The 26,435-nt window shown below is 42.2% G+C and overlaps 1 protein-coding gene across 2 annotated transcripts in view; it reads right to left on the bottom strand.

Annotated features, from left to right (window-relative positions):
• The window catches only part of tdt (terminal deoxynucleotidyl transferase), a 141,048-nt gene that overhangs the window by 99,361 nt on the left and 15,252 nt on the right, over positions 1 to 26,435 (bottom strand). For both annotated transcript variants that reach the window (XM_021580065.3, NM_001124706.1), the window contains 3 exon segments: positions 6,389 to 6,559; positions 525 to 596; positions 183 to 306 (listed from right to left, as the gene is read on the bottom strand). In XM_021580065.3, the coding sequence (XP_021435740.1) occupies positions 183 to 306; positions 525 to 596; positions 6,389 to 6,559 (367 nt within the window).

Here is a 26,435-nt window from a genome sequence, read left to right as displayed (position 1 = left end):
ATGCTATTTTCTCTCTCCTGACTTGCCCTCCACTTCTGTACTCGCCTCGCCTTTCCTCTCTACCTTTCTCCTCCACTCTTCCGAGTTGACAATCATGGATGTTTCAAAAGATATACTGTATATACATGTATGTTGTGATATCAAAAGAAAGAGAAGAGGTTGTGTGCCACTCCTGTTTATACCAGCTCTCTGCATCCTGTTCAACTGGATGTTGGGCTCGGTCAAAATCTCCTGGAGTGAGCGCAGCCCTCTGCGGTACCACTTCTCAGCTGTTTTGGGTCCAACCCCGAACACACTGGTGAACAGCTGGCAGGGGAGGACAGATGTACTCAAGAGAACATATTGTCAGATTGGACCTCTTTCGGAGGCGGAATTACTTGTACTTGTACTATTTAAATACTTAATGGCAGCATTTGTAAGGTGTATACAATGATCATTTGGTGGAAATGTACAGGAAATAAAAGCTATGGTATGTCTATGACTTCAAAAGGAATTTCAAAATAAGTTCCTTTTGAGCTACTTACCTTGAGTGCTTGATATCGTTCATCACACCGTATCTCTTCAACTTTAAAAGAGCGGCCAAATGTAAGGATCTCCTGTGGGAAATCAAGTAGACTACATTAATATATTGATTTTACCTGCCAAACTGCTGGTAAGTTCTAAATAATTTCTCTAAAAACAGTTGTATAGCTTGAGTAATTGCTTTTCAGATTATACTTCAATCAAGTACCCCTTTGATGCTCATTTCCATTCCTATTCTATAAATGATATATTTGGTATGGTTAAGCATCGGATTAATTCCATAATAGCTGTAATGAAAAGCTCAGGATGTTATATTCCACAGCTCCAAATGTTTGTTTTGAACAGGCTTTGTTCCCGAGCCTAATAGTGTTCTCCTCCCTGGGGAGCAGGACTAATTTGCTGGTCACATTTTAAGTGTCTCCATATCACATTTATCAAAGGGTGTAGTAAAGGGATCATCAACTAGATTCAGCCGATTCGGGATTCTTTTTTTCTCGATTGCATGTTCAGGGGGCCAGAACATAATTACAAATGATTACAGAAAAGCAAAATTACCGCAATAAGATAGAAAACAGATATTTCAATGTTTGACTAAAACATAATTATTTTCAACCCTGCTTACATTTGCAAATGATCACATACTGTATCTCTCTCTATTATGCGTGGGAATACTTTGGAACAGATTTCCAAAATTAAAATCACTTTATGTCCAACATTAAAAAAAGAATGATGAAAAAAAAGTATCAATATTGTTTGCTCAGAAAACGTGGGGGGGCCAAAACAAAATCGTCCCGCTGTCCACCTGTTGGGGGACCCAGGTGTAGGATTAACACTCCAAACAACATCACAATTATCTAATAGAACCATAATTGGTCATCTCAGAGGACACAGCTCGTGGAGAAGTGTTTACCAGTTTGAGGTTAATATTGTAACAATGAACAGCAGCTAAGACCTGAAAGTAGAATATACTTTTCTGCCTAGAGTTCACTGCTCAATGCTGGTAATCAACTGTCATGCCAAGGCCAACCCTCCTCAAGCTCAAGGATATTGCTCTGACACACGTTCTCATTGGGGTGCACACACACACACACATGGTTCAGCACTACCACTGCCTCGGTGCTCACTACTAGCTACTACTAAGTTGGTTTTTAGCTTTTTCCTCTCTGATGTTCACTCAACAATACTCGACTCAGTGGTTGCTTACTGGGTGTCACTCCGATGTCCACGGACATGTGAAACGTTTGGGCTTCACTCTTTTTAGTTTCACTTTGTTTTGTATCATGTCACTGGTTTAGCTTTTTTGATTGTGTTCTGTAAGGAGCCACTATGAGAAGTAGGTTAGTTAATGACGGACTCTCAGCGAACACCTATATCAGGCAAAATGACAGTATGAGTGGGAATCCTTTTTCACTTAACATAAAGAATTGTCATCCTTTTGGATAAAGACTGTGTCTGAGCTTTGAGAGGTTAGCTGTCAGTCCTCTCTCTCTTCTTTCTCACCATGCATTTCGTATTGAGACGTTGCCTGAATTTCAGACCTGCATGGATTTGCCCATAGATCTCACCCAGCTGTGGCTTAGCATTCAATTCAAATAGGCATTCTCTGACACTCTACAGCCTGCAACAATTTCTGCCCTGAAGATGTTTGTGAACGTGTGTTCAGGGAGGGTGGGGTGGATTGACCCGATGTGACAGGACAGTCTTCTCAAAAGTGTGTGTGTGTGTGTGTGTGTGTGTGTGTGTGTGTGTGTGTGTGTGTGTGTGTGTGTGTGTGTGTGTGTGTGTGTGTGTGTGTGTGTGTGTGTGACTGCGTGAGTGACTGCACAGATGTTACATGGACTGCAGCTGAAGTCTGAGATGTGTATGTATGTGCATGCACAAGTGTACAGTGCCTTGCGAAAGTATTCGGCCCCCTTGAACTTTGCGACCTTTTGCCACATTTCAGGCTTCAAACATAAAGATATAAAACTGTATTTTTTGGTGACGAATCAACAACAGGTGGGACACAATCATGAAGTGGAACGACATTTATTGGATATTTCAAACTTTTTTAACAAATCAAAAACTGAATAATTGGGCGTGCAAAATTATTCAGCCCCCTTAAGTTAATACTTTGTAGTGCCACCTTTTGCTGTGATTACAGCTGTAAGTCGCTTGGGGTATGTCTCTATCAGTTTTGCACATCGAGAGACTGAATTTTTTTCCCATTCCTCCTTGCAAAACAGCTCGAGATCAGTGAGGTTGGATGGAGAGCATTTGTGAACAGCAGTTTTCAGTTCTTTCCACAGATTCTCGATTGGATTCAGGTCTGGACTTTGACTCGACCATTCTAACACCGGGATATGTTTATTTTTGAACCATTCCATTGTAGATTTTGCTTTATGTTTTGGATCATTGTCTTGTTGGAAGACAAATCTCCGTCCCAGTCTCAGGTCTTTTGCAGACTCCATCAGGTTCTTCCAGAATGGTCCTGTATTTGGCTCCATCCATCTTCCCATCAATTTTAACCATCTTCCCTGTCCCTGCTGAAGAAAAGCAGGCCCAAACCATGATGCTGCCACCACCATGTTTGACAGTGGGGATGGTGTGTTCAGGGTGATGAGCTGTGTTGCTTTTACGCCAAACATAACGTTTTGCATTGTTGCCAAAAAGTTAAATTTTGGTTTCACCTGACCAGAGCACCTTCTTCCACATGTTTGGTGTGTCTCCCAGTTGGCTTGTGGCAAACTTTAAACAACACTTTTTATGGATATCTTTAAGAAATGGCTTTCTTCTTGCCACTCTTCCATAAAGGCCAGATTTGTGCAATATACGACTGATTGTTGTCCTATGGACAGAGTCTCCCACCTCAGCTATGGATCTCTGCAGTTCATCCAGAGTGATCATGGGCCTCTTGGCTGCATCTCTGATCAGTCTTCTCCTTGTATGAGCTGAAAGTTTAGAGGGATGGCTAGGTCTTGGTAGATTTGCAGTGGTCTGATACTCCTTCCATTTCAATATTATCGCTTGCACAGTGCTCCTTGGGATGTTTAAAGCTTGGGAAATCTTTTTGTATCCAAATCCGGCTTTAAACTTCTTCACAACAGTATCTCGGACCTGTCTGGTGTGTTCCTTGTTCTTCATGATGCTCTCTGCGCTTTTAACGGACCTCTGAGACTATCACAGTGCAGGTGCATTTATACGGAGACTTGATTACACACAGGTGGATTGTATTTATCATCATTAGTCATTTAGGTCAACATTGGATCATTCAGAGATCCTCACTGAACTTCTGGAGAGAGTTTGCTGCACTGAAAGTAAAGGGGCTGAATAATTTTGCACGCCCAATTTTTCAGTTTTTGATTTGTTAAAAAAGTTTGAAATATCCAATAAATGTCGTTCCACTTCATGATTGTGTCCCACTTGTTGTTGATTCTTCACAAAAAAATACAGTTTTATATCTTTATGTTTGAAGCCTGAAATGTGGCAAAAGGTCGCAAATTTCAAGGGGGCCGAATACTTTCGCAAGGCACTGTATATGGGTGATTCTACAGAAGTGGTGCAAATTGCAGTCCCACCATTAAAACACGGTATGTTCTAATTCAATTCAAGGCAATAACAAACATACTATAAGATGAATATAGTCATTGTTTATACACCTATTTCTATTTTATTTAACTAGGCAAGACAGTTAAGAACAAATTCTTATTTTCAATGATGGCCTAGGAACAGTGGGTTAACTGCCTTGTTCAGGGGCAGAAGAGTTTTAACTTGTCATCTCAGGGATTCAATCTTGCAACCTTTTGGTTACTAGTCCAAAGCACTAACCACTAGGCTACTTGCTAGCCTAAGAACAGTGGGTTAACTGACTTGTTCAGAATGACAGATTTTTACCTTGTCAGTTCGGGGATTCGATCTTGCAACCCTTCGGTTACTAGTCCAACGCTCTAACCACTAGGCTACTTGCCGGGGGTTGGCTAGCCCAAACCTGACTCCTAAACTACATGTTTGAAAAGAAAGCTATACATTTTTTGAGTATAACTAACACTATTATTTTAATAGAACATATTGAGTGTTTTTTTTATTACATTGATATATACTGATCTAATTAGTAGTTTTGTTTATTCATAAACATCTTTCTGAGGGAACCTCCGGTCAGGCAATTGAAGTTAAGAGAGGCTCCCAATTAAACTTTTAATTTTAACATTTAACATGCCAAATCAAGTTTTCCAATTGACATATTGTTTGGCTATTTTCTTCAAAGCACTTTTTGTGGTGCCATGGTCAAAACCAACCTGAAGATTACTGCTATGACCAACGCATCCACGAAGGCCAACTCAAGTGTTTGAGCACTGAAAATGGCTGCCACAGCCAGCCCTGCTGCTGCAGAGACCTTGTCTATGACCACACCTGTAGCTGAGCTAGCTAAAGAGCAAAGTAGCCTAAAAGAGGATATGGCTGCTCTCGTCAGCACCTTGCTGGCACCTCTCCAAACTTCCATTGATGCATTTTGAGAAACAGTCAACACTTTTGGGCAATGTCTCACTACAATGGAAGGTTCCACCACCGACAACACTGAGCGGGTTGTCGAACTGGAGAAGGCTGTCACCCGTCTGAAAACAGACAACACAGCTCTGCTATCGAAGGTTCGTTGGAAGTGAATAACGTCTTTGACAAGCCGCCAGACCTCGTGTCACAGGGTGGTGAAAGTGCACAATGATCTTAATGCTCCTTTCCAATAAATATTGAGGGTCTTATTCTGGTGACATGATGATCGATGCTTGACTGCCTTTTGACCACAACAGAAATATTCTCGCTCTTATCCATAATAATGCCATCATGTAGACTAGCCTACCCACACAGCCTACCTGCACTGTATCTGCGAGCTGTTGGCTTAGAGAGAACGTGCCAAGACCAGAGTAGACACATTTGCTATTTAACACAACAGTTTTTGTGACAGAATCAGTAGAGTTGAAAATGCAACGGAAACATATTGAAATACATCGATTTTTAGTACATGAAAACCTAAGCGGAAAAACTTGTATCTGTGCCATCATGGCATCTGTGACAGCATGTGCAACACCGTTGAAGCTATCATCCATTTTAAAGTGGCATGCGCCATGCTCTACCAACTGATCTACAGAGGACCAACATGTGGGTAGTGGACAAGTGCACACACTTCAGGAAAGAGTTAAAGTATTGAGATGCATAGCCAGCGGGGAGACTCCAATCTTCCAAGAGCCCAAACATTGACATCTATTTGGCCAAAACACAATGTGCTATACTGTACTGTACTGTACTGTACTGTACTTGAGTTTCTTACAAATGAAGAAAGGGCCCATGGACTATTGATCTAGTGGTCTTGATCTTGAGACCACTTGAGACAACATAAATTTGGTCTTGAACTTATTACGGTCTCAACTCACTGAGTCTGGATCTTGGGACCAATGACCTGGTATAAATCTTTGTCTTGGCTCCTTTTATATTACCTTAGTCTTTGGTTTACAAACCGTAGGCAACTCAATTTGAAAAAGACAATACTCGCTGATCACTAAATGGTGGAAGCCCTCAATGGCAATGTCTATACTAAAACAAGTTAGATCCATCCAGAGTCCTCCATTTGTCTCTATGATTATTACTTGACACTGAAACGCCAATTATTTTTCCAAAATAAATATAGGATAATTTAAACATTTAACATAATTAATTAGATGCATAAGTAATTCAATCAATCAGAAAGGTTCATTTTCATACAATCAAGACTGAACACTTCACAGAGAACAATATAGATTATATTTCTCTAGATTAAATGTTAAAGTTTAGAAAATACATTTAAACAATAATGTTACTCTTTAGTTCATGTGGTATGCAGTGGAGATGATATTACCTCCATGACAGCCTTGGTGTGTTCCCCCAGGCAGGGGAGGCCCTGGATGGCCTTCAGACAGTGCACTGCTGACGGCAGACTCTTCAGGACTGAGGCTGCTTGACGGAATGCCAGGCATGGACCCTTACTTTCATTGAACTCAGAACTTTCAGCCAGCTCCTCCATCACATCCTACAGAGAAGAGGGGTGGATGGGAGAGAGAGAGAAGGAGAGAGAGAGAGAGAGAGAGAGAGAGAGGCACAATGAGAGGAGAGGGATGTGAGAAATATGAAGATGAGAAACAAAGATGAAAAGGGAAACCCAAAGGAATTGTGATATGAGGTCAGAGAAATAGAGGGATGGGAGAGGACAGAGAGAAAAACAAAGGGAGCGATAGTGTGGGGAAAGAGAGAGAGATATGTCAGGTGTGCACTCAAACATCAGATGCACTGACCCGTGGTGACAGCCAGACAGGGATCGGAGTACACAGTCCCCCTCTCTCCTTTCCCTCTCCTTCTTTACCCCCATCCATCTGTCTTCCCGCCGTGGTAGGCCCAGGCGCACAGGACTTCTACTGGATGACCGCACAGCGACATTTTGGTCGGTGTGCGCCAGAGAGGAACTGTCATTTTCCACTTGTTGACAAAAGGCTCCTCAGGGGCCTGCAGTGCTCTTTCCCTTCTGACACAACATGGTGGTTCAAACGAAAGTAAAGAGCAACTGTCGGGAGTTTTCCCTTTTGTTATTTTCAGAAGAAGGATTTGGCCTGGGGGGAGGGGGCGGGTTTATGCATGAGCTGTCCCAGAGGACACCATGTTCCAGGGAAGAGAAGCTTCCTTACTCGATACCTATTGCTCTGCATTGATATACAGAACAGACTCGTGGTAAAAGTAGGTATGTATAGTGAGGTCCATAATTAATGGCACCCTTGATAAAGATTGCATGCTAAAAAATGGGAAATTATATTATTTTATACTAATCAAATTGCGAAGGTGATTTGAGAAGGAGATTTTGCTTAACAACCAATAAAACAAATAGGGATCAACATTTCTGCTCCCTACCCTTGTGAGGATAAAAACACTGTGACTTTTTCGAAAATGTTTTATATGATTGGAGAACACACCTCCATACATAATCTTTCCAGCTGCTGGATATCCTTTGTCTGCGCTTATGGACTGCCCTCTTGAAATCAGACCACCGATTTTCAATGGGGTTCAAGTCTGACTGTGGCAGAGGCAGCCAGGTTTTTGGCCACAAGTGGATCTTCCATCAAGACAATAACCCCAAGCACATATCCAAATCTACAAAGAAATGGTTAATTGACCACAAAATCAATATACATGACCATCTCCCAATGTCTGTTGGAAAGCACCGTGAAGTCTAGCTTTTTGCCTGTGCTTAGTTCGAATCCGTTTATTTTTATCCAAAAAAACTCCCTAGTCCTTGCCAATGACAAGCATACCCATAACATGATGCAGCTACCACCATGCTTGAACATATGAAGAGTGGTACTCGGTCATGTGGTGTTGGATTTGCCCCAGGACATCAAGTCAATATCAGGTATCAAGGTAAGACCCAGATGCAGACATGTCGAATTGACTATGGTTTAATATTCCAACAGGGGCAGGCAAAAGACAGGTCAAGGCAGGCAGGGGTCAGTAAACCAGAGGTGGGGCAAAGGTACAGGTCAGGGGCAGGCAGAGTGGTCAGGCAGGCGGGCTCAGAGTCAGGACAGGCAAGGGTCAAAACCAGGAGGGCGAGAAAAAGAGAGACTGGGAAAAGCAGGAGCTGATAACAAAAATGCTGGTTGCCTTGACAAACATGACGAACTGGCTACAGACAAACATAGAACACAGGTATAAATGCACAGGGGATCCTGGGGAAGAAGGGTGACACCTGGAGGGGGGTGGAGACAATCACAAGGACAGGTGAAACAGATCAGATTGTGACAGTTAATTTCTTTGCCACATTCTTTGCAGTTTAACTTCAATGTCTTATTGCAAACAGGATTCATGTTTTGGAATATTTTTATTCTGAGCAAGCTTCCTTCTTTTCACTCTGTCATTTAGGTTAGTTTGGTGGAGTAACTACAATGTTGTGATCCACCTCAGTTTCTCCTATCACAGCCATTAAACCCTGTAACTGTTTTAAAGTCACCATTGGCCTCATAATGAAATCCCTGAGCGGTATCCTTCCTCTCCGGCAACTGAGTTAGGAAGGACGCCTGTATCTTTGTAGTGACAGGGTGTAATGATACACCATCCAAAGTGTACTTAATAACTAAACCATGCTTAAAAAGTGATATTCAATGCCTGTTTTTTTTATACCAATAGATGTCCTTCTTTGCAAAGCATTGAAAAAACCTACCTGGTCCTTTTCGTTGAATCTTTATTTGAAATGCACTGCTCAGCTGAGGGACCTTACAGATAATTGTATGTGTGGGGTACAGCGATGGGATTGTCATTGAAAAATCATGTTAAACACTATTATTGCACACAGATTGAGTCAATGCAACTTATTATGTAACTTGTTAAGCACATTTTTACTCCTGAACTTATTTAGGCTTGCCATTACAAAGGGGTTGAATAGTTATTCACTCAAGACATTTCAGCTTTTCATTTTGTATTAATTTGTAAAAATTTATAATAACATAATTCCACTTTGATATTATGGGGTTTTGTGTGTAGGTCAGTGACACAAAATCTCAATGTAATTCATTTTAAATTAAGGCTGTAACACAACAAAATGTGGGAAAGTTTGCATGCTTTTTCTCTCCTGGTCTGGTTGAGTAGTGAGCTAGATCAGTGCGGTCACCAACAGTGTGGCCGGGCCATGGGTGATCTGTCCAGACATGGTGCCTCGGGTCAGCAGGCAAGACCTGAGCCCAGCCTGGCAGGAGGCTCCACTGACCCGTTCACAACATGCAACGAGAGGATGACCTCAAACACACCAACAAGCACGCACAGACACACACACAAACACAAACACACAGGTAGTTCACACACATGCATACACACTCACACAATACACTCCCATGCATGCACAGCTGGGCTCCCTTCACAGCATGAGATAACAAGAGGATTGAGGCCTTCATTGAGAGGGGTGAGAGGGCAGGCACCTGCTGCGCTGGGATACTCTGTCTGCACTGTTGGTCTGCCTGGAGGAGCTAGCTTGGTAGTATTGTAGCAGGGGGAGAATTAGCCATAATTTAACTAGAACAGAACTGTACAGAGTGGGGCAGCTTTCCACTGATTATGGGGAAAGACATCTTAGCTCTGTTTGTCTAGTACAGGCATCGGTTGACTAGTACAGGTATCGTATGCCACCTGTGCCAAGGCTTTGCCTCAGCACACCAAACAACTGTATAAAATTGACTAAATAAGTGAAAGTGCATTTGTTTTGAATTTGCCTTGGTTTTCCATTATTGCTACTGCTTTGGACCTGACCACGTTCGCGAGAGTATTTCTTATGTGTGAAGATAATGTGTCTTGAGAGTACTTTTAAATGAAGGTGAAGGGGATGTAGTGAAGATGCAAAAGGCGCATCTCTTTCTAGAACGCGCTTTTTCCTGCCTATCCGTGTGCTTTCATTGTTTGAATTATTGTTGAGTGTTAGTGTTTATAAATTCCCCATTACATACATCAATGAACTACTAATCCCCATAATTTCTAATCTACAATGTTTGGTTACAGTAATTTCTGTTAACATATCAATATACAGTGGGGCAAAAAAGTATTTAGTCAGCCACCAATTGTGCAAGTTCTCCCACTTAAAAAGATGAGAGAGGCCTGTAATTTCCATCATAGGTACACTTCAAATATGACAGACAAAATTAGAAAAAATAATCCAGAAAATCATATTGTAGGATTTTGAATGAATTTATTTGCAAATTATGGTGGAAAATAAGAATTTGGTCAATAACAAAAGTTTATCTCAATACTTTGTTATATACCCTTTGTTGGCAATGACAGAGGTCAAACGTTTTCTGTAAGTCTTCACAAGGTTTTCACACACTGTTGCTGGTATTTTGGCCCATTCCTCCATGCAGATCTCCTCTAGAGCAGTGATGTTTTGGGGCTGTTGCTTGGCAACACGGACTTTCAACTCCCTCCAGAGATGTTCTATGGGGTTGAGATCTGGAGACTGGCTATGCCACTCCAGGACCTTGAAATGCTTCTTACGAAGCCACTCCTTCGTTGCCCGGGTGGTGTGTTTGGGATCATTGTCATGCTGAAAGACCCAGCCACGTTTCATCTTCAATGCCCTTGCTGATGGAAGGAGGTTTTCACAAAAAATCTCACGATACATGGCCCCATTCATTCTTTCCTTTACACGGATCAGTCGTCCTGGTCCCTTTGCAGAAAAACAGCCCCAAAGCATGATGTTTCCACCCCCATGCTTCACAGCAGGTATGGTGTTCTTTGGATGCAACTCAGCATTCTTTGTCCTCCAAACACGACGAGTTGAGTTTTTACCAAAATGTTATATTTTGTTTTCATTTGACCATATGACATTCTCCCAATCTTCTTCTGGATCATCCAAATGCTCTCTAGCAAACTCAGACGGGCATGGATATGTACTGGCTTAAGCAGGGGGACACGTCTGGCACTGCAGGATTTGAGTCCCTGGCGGCGTAGTGTGTTACTGATGGTAGGCTTTGTTACTTTGATCCCAGCTCTCTGCAGGTCATTCACTAGGTCCTCCCGTGTGGTTCTGGGATTATTGCTCACCGTTCTTGTGATCATTTTGACCCCACAGGGTGAGATCTTGCGTGGGAACCCCAGATCGAGGGAGATTATCAGTGGTCTTGTATGTCTTCCATTTCCTAATAATTGCTCCCACAGTTGATTTCTTCAAACCAAGCTGCCAAACCAAAAATACCTATTGCAGATTCAGTCTTCCCAGCCTGGTGCATGTCTACAATTTTGTTTCTGGTGTCCTTTGACAGCTCTTTGGTCTTGGCCATAGTGGAGTTTGGAGTGTGACTGTTTGAGGTTGTGGACAGGTGTCTTTAATACTGATAACAAGTTCAAACAGGTGCCATTAATACAGGTAACGAGTGGAGGACAGAGGAGCCTCTTAAAGAAGATTACAGGTGTGTGAGAGCCAGAAATCTTGCTTGTTTGTAGGTGACCAAATACTTATTTTCCACCATAATTTGCAAATAAATTCATAAAAATTCCTACAATGTAATTTCCTGGGAAAAAAATTCTCATTTTGTCTGTCATAGTTGAAGTGTACCTATGATGAAAATTACAGGCCTCTCTCATCTTTTTAAGTGGGAGAACTTGCACAATTGGTGGCTGACTAAATACTTTTTTGCCCCACAGTATTATTACAGTCATTTACCATTCTTGGAGTGGACACGTTGTTTGTGTGTTCACCACCTTTGCTACAGTTGTGAGAAACAAGTTTTAGTTTACTTCATACCATTTGAGAGTTTTGTCAATTTCTTTGTTGTCTTTTGTTTGGAGCGCACCATGTGAGCCTGTGTCTGGTTTCTCTGTCCTGTAATTGTTGAGTAAGTGTATCAGAGCACGCATAATAGTAACTGGCCTGCGCACAATGTATAAAAGAGCCCATTTGGGGATGTCTGATAGAGGAAACAAACTCTAGACCTCCTTTACTCCACACACAGAGATGCAAACAATGCTCTCCCCTGCCCTTCATTTGGCAAATTTGACCATAATTCTATCCTCCTGTTTCCTGCTTACAAGCAAAAACTAAAGCAAGAAGTACCAGTGACTCGCTCAATACGGAAGTGGTCAGATGACGTGGATGCTAAGCTACAGGACTGTTTTGCTTGCACAGACTGGAATATGTTCCGGGATTCATCCAATTGAATTGAGGAGTATACCACCTCAGTCATCGGCTTCATCAATAAGTACATCGACAACGTCGTCCCCACAGTGACCTTACATACATATCCCAACCAAAAGCCATGGATTACAAGCAACATCCACATCGAGCTAAAGGCTAGAGCTCCCGCTTTCAAGGAGCGGGACACTAATCTGGACACTTATAAGACATCCCGCTATGCCCTCAGATGAACCATCAAACAGCAAAGAGTCAATACCTGATTAAGATTGAATCCTACTACACCGGCTCTGATGCTCGTCGGATGTGGCAGGTCTTGAAAACTATTACGGACTACAAAGGGAAACCAGCCGCGAGCTGCCCATTGACGCGAGCCTACCAGATGAGCTAAATTACTTTTTTGCTGGTTTTGAGGCAAGCAATACTGAAGCATACTTGAGAGCACCAGCTGTTCTGGATGACTGTGTGATAACGCTCTTGGTAGCCGATGTGAGCAAGACCTTTAAACAGGTGAACATTCACAAAGCCGCGGGGCCAGACGGATTACCAGGACATGTACTCAAAGCATGGACTGACCAACTGGCAAGTGTCTTCACTGACATTTTCAACCTCTCCCTGACCGAGTCTGTAATACAACACTGTAATGCAGCTGAGCCGTTGTTACTCCTAGATGATTCCACTTCACAATAACAAAGCTTCTCCGGCCAACTGTAAGTGCTAACAGGGCAGAAATCTGACGAACTGACTTGCTGGAAAGGTGGCATCCTATGACAGGGCCACGTTGAAAGTCGATTTTATACACCTGTCAGAACTAGCCGTATCCACTAATTTAAAAGGGTGTCCTCATACGTTTGGCTGGACCCAGTTGATAAATTTTTGCAGGTTTGCTTGCTAGAGCTCAAGACACAGAAAAGGAGACAGAGGCAGAGTAGGGTGATGAATGCGATTGAAATAACCTATACCATGCTTTGCCAATCTCTAGCATCTCTACTTACCAGCTGTAAAGTGAAATGTGTCCGTCGCTATAAAATAAACGTCTGAATCCAACTTTTGAGTTAGACAGTGGGCTGCCATGAGACCACACACTTCACGCAAGACTTCCTGCCACAAAATCTACCACTGTCTACACAGCAGGAATAGGGTGTGGTTTGGACAAAAGTTGGATTCAGACGTTTATTTGATATTGAGGGTCATGTTTCACTTTACGTCCGGTAAGTAGAGTTCTTAGATATTAGACATATGTCTTTGTTGACATAATATTTTTTCATGGTAGGGTTATTTTCTGTCCCAACCCACCAGAACGATTCACAACTCAGAGAGTCCAACCAATACAGAACCTCTTGATGTTGTTTCCCAAATCTAGCTAGCTAGCTAACTTTAGCTGACCATATGCCTTGCTCTAACCTAACATTTCAACGTTACGGACAGTAATGGACAATATGATGACTTCTCTTTGTAAATCCATAACTATGTATGTTATTATTGCACTTTCTGATCTAGACTCTTATGTTGGATCTTATTTTCTTTCAACCAGGAGAGAGAGTACAAAAGGGAGGCCAGCCTTCAACGACAGCTTTGTAAAGCTGGGAGAACTCTGATACATTGCCAAAGAGGGTGAGTAAACATTGTCTTGTCACCAAATAAAACCAGTGCCAGTTCATGTCCTGGGCCCATATTCATAAAGTGTCTTGTAACTTCCTATCCTGTAGCCCTCAAATTCAAGCGGAAGAAGCCTAACCAGATGACTTCCTATCATTTAACAGAACATTATCTCTATGTCATGCTGGGTTGAGGGCCTCTAGGTCTGTGTGAGGGACATGCAAGAACACAGTCGTCCACTTTTGTTATGAGTAGTGTTAGATAAAATGATGGATTAAAAAAAACGGTATATGCTTTGCACATAAACCCAGGTAAAAAAATGTAAAAATATTACATGTTGAAATACTGCAGTGTGTCTGTAATATTTTCAAAAATGTTAGGTGCCAGAGATTTTTCTTTGAGAACTGTAGGCTATTATAATGGCTTGATTACTGATACAATGGTGCATGTATTTGTCTTTCAGTTACACCTGTGTTGGCGCCGACAGCATCTGCAGACGTTGAGTCCAGAGGCCGGGTGACCAAGCTATTGCATATGGAGAAGGCAACTTAAGTGACTGTGAGCTCCAACAAGACAAACATCAGACATGGACTGGGTCAAGTGGCTACAGATAACCTGCACTTCCTAGATTGGATAGTGAAGGAGGTCAGAGACAAGGGGATATCAATGTCTTCCATCCTTTTTTACTGCCGATTGTCTTATAGCAGAACTAGGTGAAGATGCTTGCACGCTTAGAAAAAAGGGTTCCAAAAGGGTAATTTGTGGAGAGATAGTTCTACCAAGAACTGTTTTGATCTGAAGTACCCTTTCTGTAAGACAAGAGTTCTTTGTAATGCAAAGGGGTCTAAATCGAACGATTAATATCCAAATAACTGTTTTTGAAAGAAAGGATGATTCTTTCTTTGGAAGTCAAGAATTATTTTTCGGAAGGCAAGTGTTGTTTGGAAGGCAACAAGGCTTCTACATAGAGACATATTTCCAAGCATGCTTTATTGCAGGGTGATTTTCAGAACTGTTTGTTTTAATATCTGTGTTTTTGCATGTGAATTGATTTGGCCTGTAAACCAGGATTTTCTTAACACCACTGGGTTAGGGTATAACTAGGCCCTCAAAGAAAGGCCTTTTGATACACTATATATACAAAATTGTGTATGTGGACACCCGTTCAAATTAGTTTAGTGGATTCGGCTTTTTCAGCCACACCCGTTGCTGACAGGTGTATAAAATTGAGCACACAGCCACGCACCTCCATAGACTAACCTTGGCAGTGGAATGGCCTTACTGAACAGCTCAATAACTTTCAACGTGGCACTGTCGAAGGATGCCACCTTTCCAACAAGTCAGTTCCTCAAATGTCTACCCTGCTAAAGCTGTCCCGGTCAACTGTAAGTGTTGTTATTGTGAAGTGGCAATATCTAGGCTCAGCCGTGAAATGGTAGGCCACACAAGCTCACAGATTGGAAGTTTGCAGAGTGCTGGGGGCGCATCTGTCCTCGGTTTCAACACTTACTACAGAGTTCCAAATTGCCTCTGGAAGCAACATCAGCACAAGAGCTGTTTGTCGGGAGCTTCATGAAATAGGTTTACATGGCCTCAGAACACCATGCGCAATGCCAAGCGTCGGCTGTAGTGGTGTAAAGCTCACCGCCATTGGACTCTGGAGCAGTGAAAACATGTTCTCTGGAGTGATGAATCACTCTTCACCATCTGGCAGCCCGACAACCTGGGTTTGGCGGATGCTTGGAGAAGCAACCTGCCCCAAAGCATTGTTCCAACAGTAAAGTTTTTTGGAGGAGGAATAATGGTATGGGGCTGTTGTGGCTAGGCCCCTTAGTTCCAGTGAAGGGAAATCTTAACTCTACAGCATTTCCATGACCTCAACCTCATCTAACACCTTTGGGATGAATTTGAATGCTGAGGCCTAAGCCAGGACTAATTGCCCAACATCACTAATTATCTTGTGGATGACTGGAAGCAAGTCCCAGCAACAATGTTCCAACATTTAGTGGAAAGCCTTCCCATAAGAGTGGAGACTGTTATAGAAGCAAAGGTGACCAACTCCATATTAATTCCCATGATGTTCAAGTAGCATACTTTTGGCCACGTTGAGTATGTGTAATTATTGTCATAAAAGTTTTTATTTTAAAGACTAATAAGGCTGTTAGAACCATTCATTGATGTTTCTAGGAAGAACCCTCCAAAGATAAAACGGTTCTCGGTAGAAACTTTAACATATGGTTCTAGGCAGAACCCTTCATATAGGATTCTAGGTACAGTTGAAGTCGGAAGTTTACATACACTTAGACTGGAGTCATTAAAACTCATTTTCAACCACTCCACAAATTTCTTGTTAACAAACTATAGTTTTGGAAGCTGGTTAGGACATCTACTTTGTGCATGACACAAATCATTTTTCCAACAATTGGTTAGAGACAGATGATTTCACTTACAATTCACTGTATCACAATTCCAGTGGGTCAGAAGTTTGCATACACTAAGTTGACTGTGCCTTTAAACAGCTTGGAAAATTCCAGAAAATGATGTCATGGCTTTAGAAGCTTCTGATTGACATAATTTGAGTCAATTGGAGGTGTACCTGTGGATGTATTTCAAGACCTACGAAATCAGTGCCTCTTTGCTTGACAGCATAGAAAAATCAAAAGAAATCAGCAAAGACCTCAGAAATAAAGTTATAGACCTCCACAAGTGTGGTTCAATGCCTGAAGGTACCACGTTCATCTGTACAAACAATAGTACGCAAGTATAAACACCACGGTACCACGCAGCCGTCATACTGTTCAGGAAGGAGACGCGTTCTGTCTCCTAGAGATGAACGTACTTTGGTGCGAAAAGTGCAAATCAATCCCAGAACAACAACAAATGACATTGTGAAGATGCTGGAGGAAACAGGTACAAAAGTATCTATATCCACAGTAAAACGAGTCCTATATCGACATAACCTGAATGGCCGCTCAGCAAGGAAGAAGCCACTGCTCCAAAACCTCCATAAAAAAAGCCAGACTACGGTTTGCAACTGCACATGGGGACAAATATCGTACTTTTTGGAGAAATGTCAACTGGTCTGATGAAACAAAAATATAATTGTTTGGCCATAATGACCATTGTTATGTTTGGAGGAAAAAGGGGGAGTCTTGCAAGCCGAAGAACACCTTCCCAACCGTGAAGCACGGGGGTGGCAGCATCATGTTGTAGGGGGGATTTTCTGCAGGAGGGACTGGTGCACTTCACAAAATAGATGGCTTCATGACGGAGGAATATGTGGATATATTGAAGCAACATCTCAAGACATCAGTCAGGAAGTCAAAGCTTGGTCACAAATTGGCCTTTCAAATGGATAATGACCTCAAGCATGCTTCCAAAGTTGTGGCAAAATGGTAAAAACTAATTCAAGGTATTGGAGTGGCCATCACAAAGCCCTGACCTCAATCCTATAGAAAATCTGTCGGCAAAACTGAAAACGTGTGAGTGAGCAAGGTCTACAAACCTGACTCAGTTACTGTCATTCTCTGACCTTTAATATCTCTGTTTTCTTTATATTTTGGTTAGGTCAGGGTGTGAGAAGGGTGGGTATGCTAGTTTTTGTATGTCTAGGGGTTTTGTAGGTCTATGTATTTATATGTCTATGGTGGCCTGATATGGTTCCCAATCAGAGGCAGCTGTTTATCATTGCCTCTGATTAGGGATTGTATTTAGGTGGCCCTTTTCCCTTTTATGTTTGTGGGTTCTTGTTCTATTTTTAGTTGCCTGTCTGCACTACTCATATTAGCGTCACGGTTCGTTTTGTTGTTTTGTTCGTTTGTTCAGTGTTCATTCTTAAATGAAGAAGAATGTACGCATACCACGCAGCACCTTGGTCTCCTCCTTACAACGAACGTGACAGAAGAACCCACCATAAAAGGACCAAGCAGCGTGTTCAGGAGGAGCAGACACCATGGACATGGGACGAGATTTTGGACGGTAAAGGATCCTGGAGGTGGGAGGAAATATTGGCAGGAAAGGATCGCCTGCCATGGGAGCAGGGGGAGATAGCGCAGGAGGAACGGCGATGATACGAGGGGACACGGTTAGCACGGAAGCCCGAGAGGCAGCCTCAATAATTGGAGGCTCAGGTCTCCAACCTGACTCAGCTAATCTCCTCGTGTGCCCCACCCAAAAAATTGTTTTACAGGGGATTATATTTAGGTGGCCATTTTCCCTTTTGTGTTTGTGCGTTATTGTTCTATGTTTAGTTGCCTGTCTGCACTACTCACATTAGCTTCACAGTTCGTTTTGTTATTTTGTTTGTTTGTTCAGTGTTCATTCTTAAATAAAGAAGAATGTACGCATACAACGCTGCACCTTGGACTCCTCCGTACAACGAACATGACAGTTACACCAGCTCTGTCAGGAGGAATGGGCCAAAATTCACCCAACTTATTGTGGGATGCTTGTGGAAGGCTACCAGAAACATTTGAACCAAGTTAAACAATTTAAAGGCAATGCTACCAAATACGAATTGAGTGCATGTAAACTTCTGACCCACTGGGAATGTGATGAAAGAAATAAAAGCTGAAATGAATCATTCTCTTTACTATTATTCTGACATTTCACATTCTTAAAATAAAGTGGTGATCCTAACTGACATAACACAGGGAATGTTGACTAGGATTAAATGTCAGAAATTGTGAAAAACTGAGTTTAAATATATTTGACTGAGGTGTATGTAAACTTCTGACTTCAACTGTATAAACATGTACAATGGGTTCTATGAGGAACTCTACATATAGGGTTCTAGGTGGAACCCTTTGCAAATGGTTCTACCTAGCACCTAAAAGGCTTCCCATATGGGGACAAACCGAAGAACCCTATATGGTTCTATTTAGCACCTTTTTTTCCAAGAGTGTAGGTTGACAGAAACCAGGAGCATAAGGCTGAAATCCAACAGATTGGAATGTAACATGGCAAGACCCTCTCACAGTACAAAATCAGAGTTTTGTCTTCTTTGAATGAAACTTTGATCAGGAACATCTTAGAGGAGTAAATTAGCCATTTGCTCAAGGACACAGCACATCTTTACACCATCAAGACAGCCTGTACTGGATTTAGTACTGAACTAATTGAGGCAGTTGTAGAACACAGGACATAAATATTTGACTTAGCCTACGTTGTCAACAACCTTCCAGTATTCAGATTACAACATGCAAGAGAAATTCTGCACATCATCAGTAAAGATTTTGATTACATGGGTTAAGTTGATGAGGAAGATGAAGACTTTGAGATGGAAACACAACTCAGATACCCCAAAAAAAGGTACACCTGCACAAACATGGCACCACTGGTTAACAGTAGGCCACTAGAATGAAGCTTTTAATACACAACTGTCGTTCTACAGTGCATTCGGAAAGTATTCAGACCCGTTCCCTTTTTCAACATTTTGCTACATTGCAGCCTTATTCTAAAATATATATTTTTAAAAATATCCTCATCAATCTACACACAGCACCCCATAATGACAATGTGTATTACATATATATTTGCATAAGTATTCAGACCATTTGCTATGAGAATCGAAATTATGCTCAGATGCATCCTGTTTCCATTGACCCTCCTTGAAATGTTTCTACAACTTGATTGGAGTCTAACTGTAGTAAATTGAATTGATTGAACGTAATTTGGGAAGGCACACACCTGTCTATATAAGGTCCCACCGTTGACAGCGCATGTCAGAGCAAAAACCAAGACATGAGGTCGAAGAATTTGTCTGTAGAGCTCCGAGACACGATTGTGCTGAGGCACAGATCTGGGGAAGGGTACAAAAAAATGTCTGCAGTATTGAAGGTCTCCAAGAACACAGTGGCTTCCAGTGGCTTCATTCTTAAATGGAAGACATTTGGAACCACCAAGATGCTTCCTAGAACTGGCCGCGCGTACAAACTGAGCAATCGGGGGAGAAAGGCCTTGGTCAGGGAAGTGACCAAAGCTCCAGAGTTCCTCTGTGGAGAAGGGAGAACCTTCCAGAAGGACAACCATCTCTGCAGCACTCCACCAATCAGGCCTTTATAGTAGAGTGGCCAGACAGAAGCCACTCCTCAGTAAAAGGCACATGACAGCCCGCTTGGAGTTTGCCAAAAGGTACCTAAAGGACTCTCAGACCATGAGAAACAACTCTTTGGCCTGAATGTCAAGCGTCGCATCTGGAGGAAACCTGGCACCATCCCTACAGTGAAGCTGGTAGTATCATGCTGTAGGGATGTTTTTCAGAGGCCGGGACTGGGAGACTAGCCAGGATCGATGGAAAGGTGAACGTATCAGTACAGAGAGATTCCTGATGAAAACCTGGTCAAACTATAATATTTGTTGGTCTTTATCTGTTGTGGTGTAGTACTGTCTTTTTGCTAGCTAGAGAAATCTACTTTAAGTGCTGCTTGTCTTCCCAGTGTCCTACTTGGTGTGTGAACTGTTGACCGCTCATAACTTGCAGATACAGTGCCTTGCGAAAGTATTCGGCCCCCTTGAACTTTGCGACCTTTTGCCACATTTCAGGCTTCAAACATAAATATAGAAAACTGTATTTTTTTGTGAAGAATCAACAACAAGTGGGACACAATCATGAAGTGGAACGACATTTATTGGATATTTCAAACTTTTTTAACAAATCAAAAACTGAAAAATTGGGCGTCCAAAATTATTCAGACCCTTTACTTTCAGTGCAGCAAACTCTCTCCAGAAGTTCAGTGAGGATCTCTGAATGATCCAATGTTGACCTAAATGACCAATGATGATAAATACAATCCACCTGTGTGTAATCAAGTCTCCGTATAAATGCACTTGCACTGTGATAGTCTCAGAGGTCCGTTAAAAGCGCAGAGAGCATCATGAATGACAAGGAACACACCAGGCAGGTCCGAGATACTGTTGTGAAGAAGTTTAAAGCCGGATTTTGATACAAAAAGATTTCCCAAGCTTTAAACATCCCAAGGAGCACTGTGCAAGCGATAATATTGAAATGGAAGGAGTATCAGACCACTGCAAATCTACCAAGGCATGACCGTCCCTCTAAACTTTCAGCTCATACAAGGAGAAGACTGATCAGAGATGCAGCCAAGAGGCCCATGATCACTCTGGATGAACTGCAGAGATCTACAGCTGAGGTGGGAGACTCTGTCCATAGGACAACAATCAGTCGTATATTGCACAAATCTGGCCTTTATGGAAGAGTGGCAAGAAGAAAGCCATTTCTTAAAGATATCCATAAAAAGTGTCGTTTAAAGTTTGCCACAAGCCACCTGGGAGACACACCAAACATGTGGAAGAAGGTGCTCTGGTCAGATGAAACCAAAATTGAACTTTTTGGCAACAATGCAAAACGTTATGTTTGGCGTAAAAGCAACACAGCTGAACACACCATCCCCACTGTCAAACATGGTGGTGGCAGCATCATGGTTTGGGCCTGCTTTTCTTCAGCAGTGACAGGGAAGATGGATGGAGCCAAATACAGGACCATTCTGGAAGAACCTGATGGAGTCTGCAAAAGACCTGAGACTGGGACGGAGATTTGTCTTCCAACAAGACAATGATCCAAAACATAAAGCAAAATCTACAATGGAATGGTTCAAAAATAAACATATCCAGGTGTTAGAATGGCCAAGTCAAAGTCCAGACCTGAATCCAATCGAGAATCTGTGGAAAGAACTGAAAACTGCTGTTCACAAATGCTCTCCATCCAACCTCACTGAGCTCGAGCTGTTTTGCAAGGAGGAATGGGAAAAAATGTCAGTCTCTCGATGTGCAAAACTGATAGAGACATACCCCAAGCGACTTACAGCTGTAATCGCAGCAAAAGGTGGCGCTACAAAATATTAACTTAAGGGGGCTGAATAATTTTGCACGCCCAATTTTTCAGTTTTTGATTTGTTAAAAAGGTTTGAAATATCCAATAAATGTCGTTCCACTTCATGATTGTGTCCCACTTGTTGTTGATTCTTCACAAAAAAATACAGTTTTATATCTTTATATTTGAAGCCTGAAATGTGGCAAAAGGTGGCAAAGTTCAAGGGGGCCGAATACTTTCGCAAGGCACTGTAGTTGTTGACATATCAACCAGGATCAAGGGGCAGAGCAATTTGTGACTTGTTGTGGTAGTCAGTGGCTGTATTGGAGGGGGAGTGGTTTCACCTCAATAAGGCAATCAACAATTAGTACAGGGAGGTGTGCTCTCAACCTCTGCTGGGCAATTATCAATTTGTGTTAGTTCTTCAGTCTCTCCTGGTTTCTTGGCCGGCAGCTGTAGCGGCAGTCGTGTCAGTTTTGATGCAAAACTAAGACCATTGCCGAAACAAAGACTGTTCTGCAGAGTTGTTTTCTATCTCCCTTTCCTCCAACCCTAATCACTCAGCCCCTACCCAGATGGTCATGCTCCATTGCAATCTTCACCCTCTCTCCTACTACTCTCTCCTCTTCTATGATATCATATTTCCCTTCTGCTAAATCCTTCTCCCTGATGTCTCCTGATTCTGCCTGATTCTGTACTCTCCTCCCTTCTGCAGCCTATGACTCGCACTGTCCCCTTTCCAGTCCTCCTCCTCCCCCTCCCTCCTCCCTCTCTGTGGACGACTTTGTCAGCCACTTTGAAAAGGTTGACAACATCCGCTACTCATTCATTCAGCCTATTGTGTCCACTGGTGTCATTCACACAGAACAACCCTACGCCTTGACCTCTTTCTCCCCTCTCTCTCCAGATGACATCCGGCAACTAGTGAAGTCTGGCTGCCCGACATCCTACCCGCTCGACCACCTCCTCCCTTCTCCAGACCATCTCTGGAGTCTTCACTTCCCTCCAACTCACCCTGACCACTGGCTGCGACCCCTCTGACCTCAAAATGGCATGAGTTGCTCCCCTCAAGAAACCAACACTCATCTGACAAACTGAATACTTGTATCCCCTTATTTTCTTTCCAAAACACTTGAGCATGCTGTCTTTGATCAGCTCTCTCTGTTCTTATCCTCCTAGATCTATCTGGCTTCCTTTGACACGGTGAACCACCAGGCTCTGCACATTTTTTAATTGTATCCCACATGGCTGGCAGCTCCTACCAGGTGACATGGAGAGGATCTGTGTCTGCACCATGTACTCTCACTACTGGTGTCCACCACGGCTCGGTTCTAGGCCCTCTTCTCTCTATACACCAAATCACTCTGCTCAGTCATATACTCACATGGTCTCTCCTATAACTGCTCCTCCCCCCGTTCTGACACCCAGGTGGCAACATTCATCTCTCTGTGCCTGACAGATATCTCAACTTGGATGTCGTCCCACCACCTCAAGCTCAACCTCGACAAGACGGAACTGCTCTTCCTCCCGGTAGAGAGCAGTCTATGACTTGTGTGGCTGGAGTCTTTGACAATTTTTGGTCCTTCCTCTGACACCGTCTAGTATATAGGTCCTGGATGGCAGGAAGTGTGGCAACAGTGATGTACTGGGCCGTACACACTATCCTCTGTAGCACCTTATGGTCAGATGCAGAGCAGTTGCCATACCAGGCGGTGATGCAACCGGTCAGGATGCTCTTGATGGTGCAGCTGTAAAACTTTTTGAGGATCTGGGGACCCATGCCAAATTTTTTCAGTCTCCTGAGGGAGAAAAGGTGTTGTCGTGCCCTCTTCACAACTTTCTTGGTGTGTTTGGACCATGATAGTTTGTTTGGACCATGATAGGGGTTCTGAATGTTTCAGCCGCCTCATTGCCCTGAACTGGTACCTAAAAGAAGGTCTCCTTTTGTAACAATTTTAACTTGCTGCTCGGGGCAACCAGCAATCTTTAAAAGAGATGGGATTCACCCTATTTCCAGCAACTGCAAACTGTTTTAGACACTGACGGTCTTGGTCTGGTAGTGCTCCAATCCTCCCTGTCATAATTAGCAAAAGAGGACATGGAAAGCATATTATGTCCCGTAGTGTAGTTAATTTAAGTAACCTAATTTATGTTCCTCTAACTCCCCTAAATAACATGTCAAGATCGGTTCATTGAATATAAGATCTCTAAATAAGTTGTTCACATGCAATTTGTTATTTCCAAATACATTTATATTTTCATGCTAACTGAAACCTAAGACAGTAGGTTAAGTATGAAACAAATCCATTTTTAGATTTTAAGGCAACAAAATGGGATGACTGTCTCTCGGTACCCTCCTCTTCATTGACATTCAAGGCACTAGAAGCTGATTTGTTTAAGTCTTTATAATGCTAAATACATGCTAAGATGTGCAGTATTCGGCAATTGATATAAAAAAAAAATGTTACTTTTGATATCTGTTTCTCTATTGAATCCTATGGGGAATTGTTTATATAAAAAGTTCTTACTATTGATATCGATAATTAACATGACATTTTTCATATCAATCAATCATATAAAAACGTGTCATTGATATCGAAAATAACATTATTGTTGTAAAAAAATGAAATTATTAATAGAAATAATACAATGAATATACCTGTATGTTAAAACGGCTTTCCATACTCGACTAGACTACAAAAAGAGGTTATGCCTACTGTTGGCCCCAACATACTGTCAATTGTAAATGGCTCCTTTCCAGCCTGCTTTAAAATTGCTCTGATCCAACCTCTTCTTAAAAAGCTCAATCTTCACCCCTCTTTACTGAGCAAATATAGACCTCTCTCAACTTGTTTTATTTATCCAAGATTTTAGACGTTTTCAACGTTGGTTTATTTGAGTATGAACACCTTATTTGGAAAAAATTCCAATTGGGCTTCCACTCACTTCACACAACGGAAACTGCTTTATTAAAAGTCAGTAATGACCTTGTGTTGGCTGAGGATGCCGGCGAATGCTCTATTCTAATTATTTTGGATCTCAGTGCCGCGTTTGACACTATTGATCATTATATACTTGTTGACCGGCTGGAGAGGTGGGTGGGAATCTCAGGAGTTGCCCTCGACTGGTTCAGATCATATCGATGTGGCAGATTATTTTTCAGTGAACATGGGTGGTTCAGTATCGTTCCCAGCACCTATTCACTATGCCTTTTGTCATCGAAGAATTATAGCTAAAGTCAAATCTTTTTCTTCAGTCCCTGATCTGGAAAAAGGTATACATGCTTTTATTTCCTCTTTGAATGCATGTCTCCGTCATCTACAGTTTATCCCAAATGCTGCAACTCGACATTTAACAGGCACCTATTTTAGCTTCTTTACACTGGCTACCAGTCACTTTTAGACTAGATTTAACAAAAGTATTAATCACATTTAAGACTAGGCTTGGTTTATCCCCATCCTATATCTCTGATATTGTATCTCCCTACGAGCCAGGACACAGCCTGAGATCCTCTGGCATGGCGATCAGAGGCGATCAGGCTTGCAGAGTCAGTGGCTCTATTTAAATCCATGCTGAAGACACATTTTTATGAAGATGCTTTTAATGTATGATTTCAATGTACAGTATTTTAACTAGGTTTTTTTTTCAACATTATTCTTCTGCATCATGAGCTTTACCCAGTACCTGGATATTTTAGCCAAAAATCAGTTTTCTCTGCCAGTAGGCTGAAACTTGACCGCAAGTGGATCTTCCAGCTAGACAAGAACCCCAAGCCACACATCAACATCCACAAAGAAATGGTTCATTGAACATAAAAATCAACATTTAGCAATGGCCAGTCTCCGGACATGAAACCCATTGTAAACCTGTGGTTTTAAATGAAGAGGGAAGTCCATAAGGATATCACGGATATGGAAGGATTCTGTTCTCCAACTTATCAAATATTTTTGAAAAGGCTCAGTGCCATTATCCTCACAGTGAGGTATTAAAAACAGGGGTGTCAATCATTTTGACCCCTACCTTTTTGAGAGAAAAAAATATTTATTTGTTAAACAATTGTTTTTCATCTTTATCAAGGGTGTCAATCATTTCAGACCACACTGTAAATCTCCACACCTTTTAGATGTGTTCATCCTTGTAGAGAAACCTTCTAGGTGCTGTAGTTCATTCAGGCTCTTTGATATTTCACCAGACCTCCCTGGTCTTTAACCCTAATGCTCCCAGGATATTAGGATTTAGTTTAATTACTTCTGTCTCTTCTCCACAGCCACAGGTTGAACTGACATTACAGTAATTATCTCAAATAACACTTGTGAGTGATGTATGTTGAAGTGGAATAATGAGTGAAACATCAGCCTGATGAGGAGTGAAGGGAGACTGGTGATTACAGAGCTAATGCAGTGGAAAGGAACAGGGGAAGGGGAACCGAGCACCACTCCCACTCAAGTGTCTGTCTCGGTCTGTCTGTCTGTGTGGGTGGGTGTGTGTGTGTGTGGGTTGCATGAACATGTCGCATGAATATGTGTGCAAGTGTGAGAGTCTGCATGTGTAGTCAGTCAGGGAGAAGTGAAAGTCATTATGAAACAGATGTCTCCATATGCTCCCAGTAAGCTCTGCTTAATAAGGCTTGGAGGAACTCTTCATCACCAAGCACCAACCTCCCACACACCAAGCCCCACTGGAAGTTTGAGATCAGATCAGCGGTAGTCAGAAGTTCTACAGCTGCACCATCGAGAGCATCCTGACTGGTTGCATCACCACCTGGTATGGCAAGTGTTCGGCCTCCAACCGTAAGGCACTACAGAAGGTAGTACGTACGGC

The sequence above is a fragment of the Oncorhynchus mykiss genome, chromosome 23 (assembly GCF_057628025.1).
Source record: "Oncorhynchus mykiss isolate SJ-2025 chromosome 23, ASM5762802v1, whole genome shotgun sequence".
In the NCBI taxonomy this organism is placed as follows: domain Eukaryota; kingdom Metazoa; phylum Chordata; class Actinopteri; order Salmoniformes; family Salmonidae; genus Oncorhynchus; species Oncorhynchus mykiss.
This window is presented reverse-complemented; position numbering and strand designations above follow the sequence as displayed.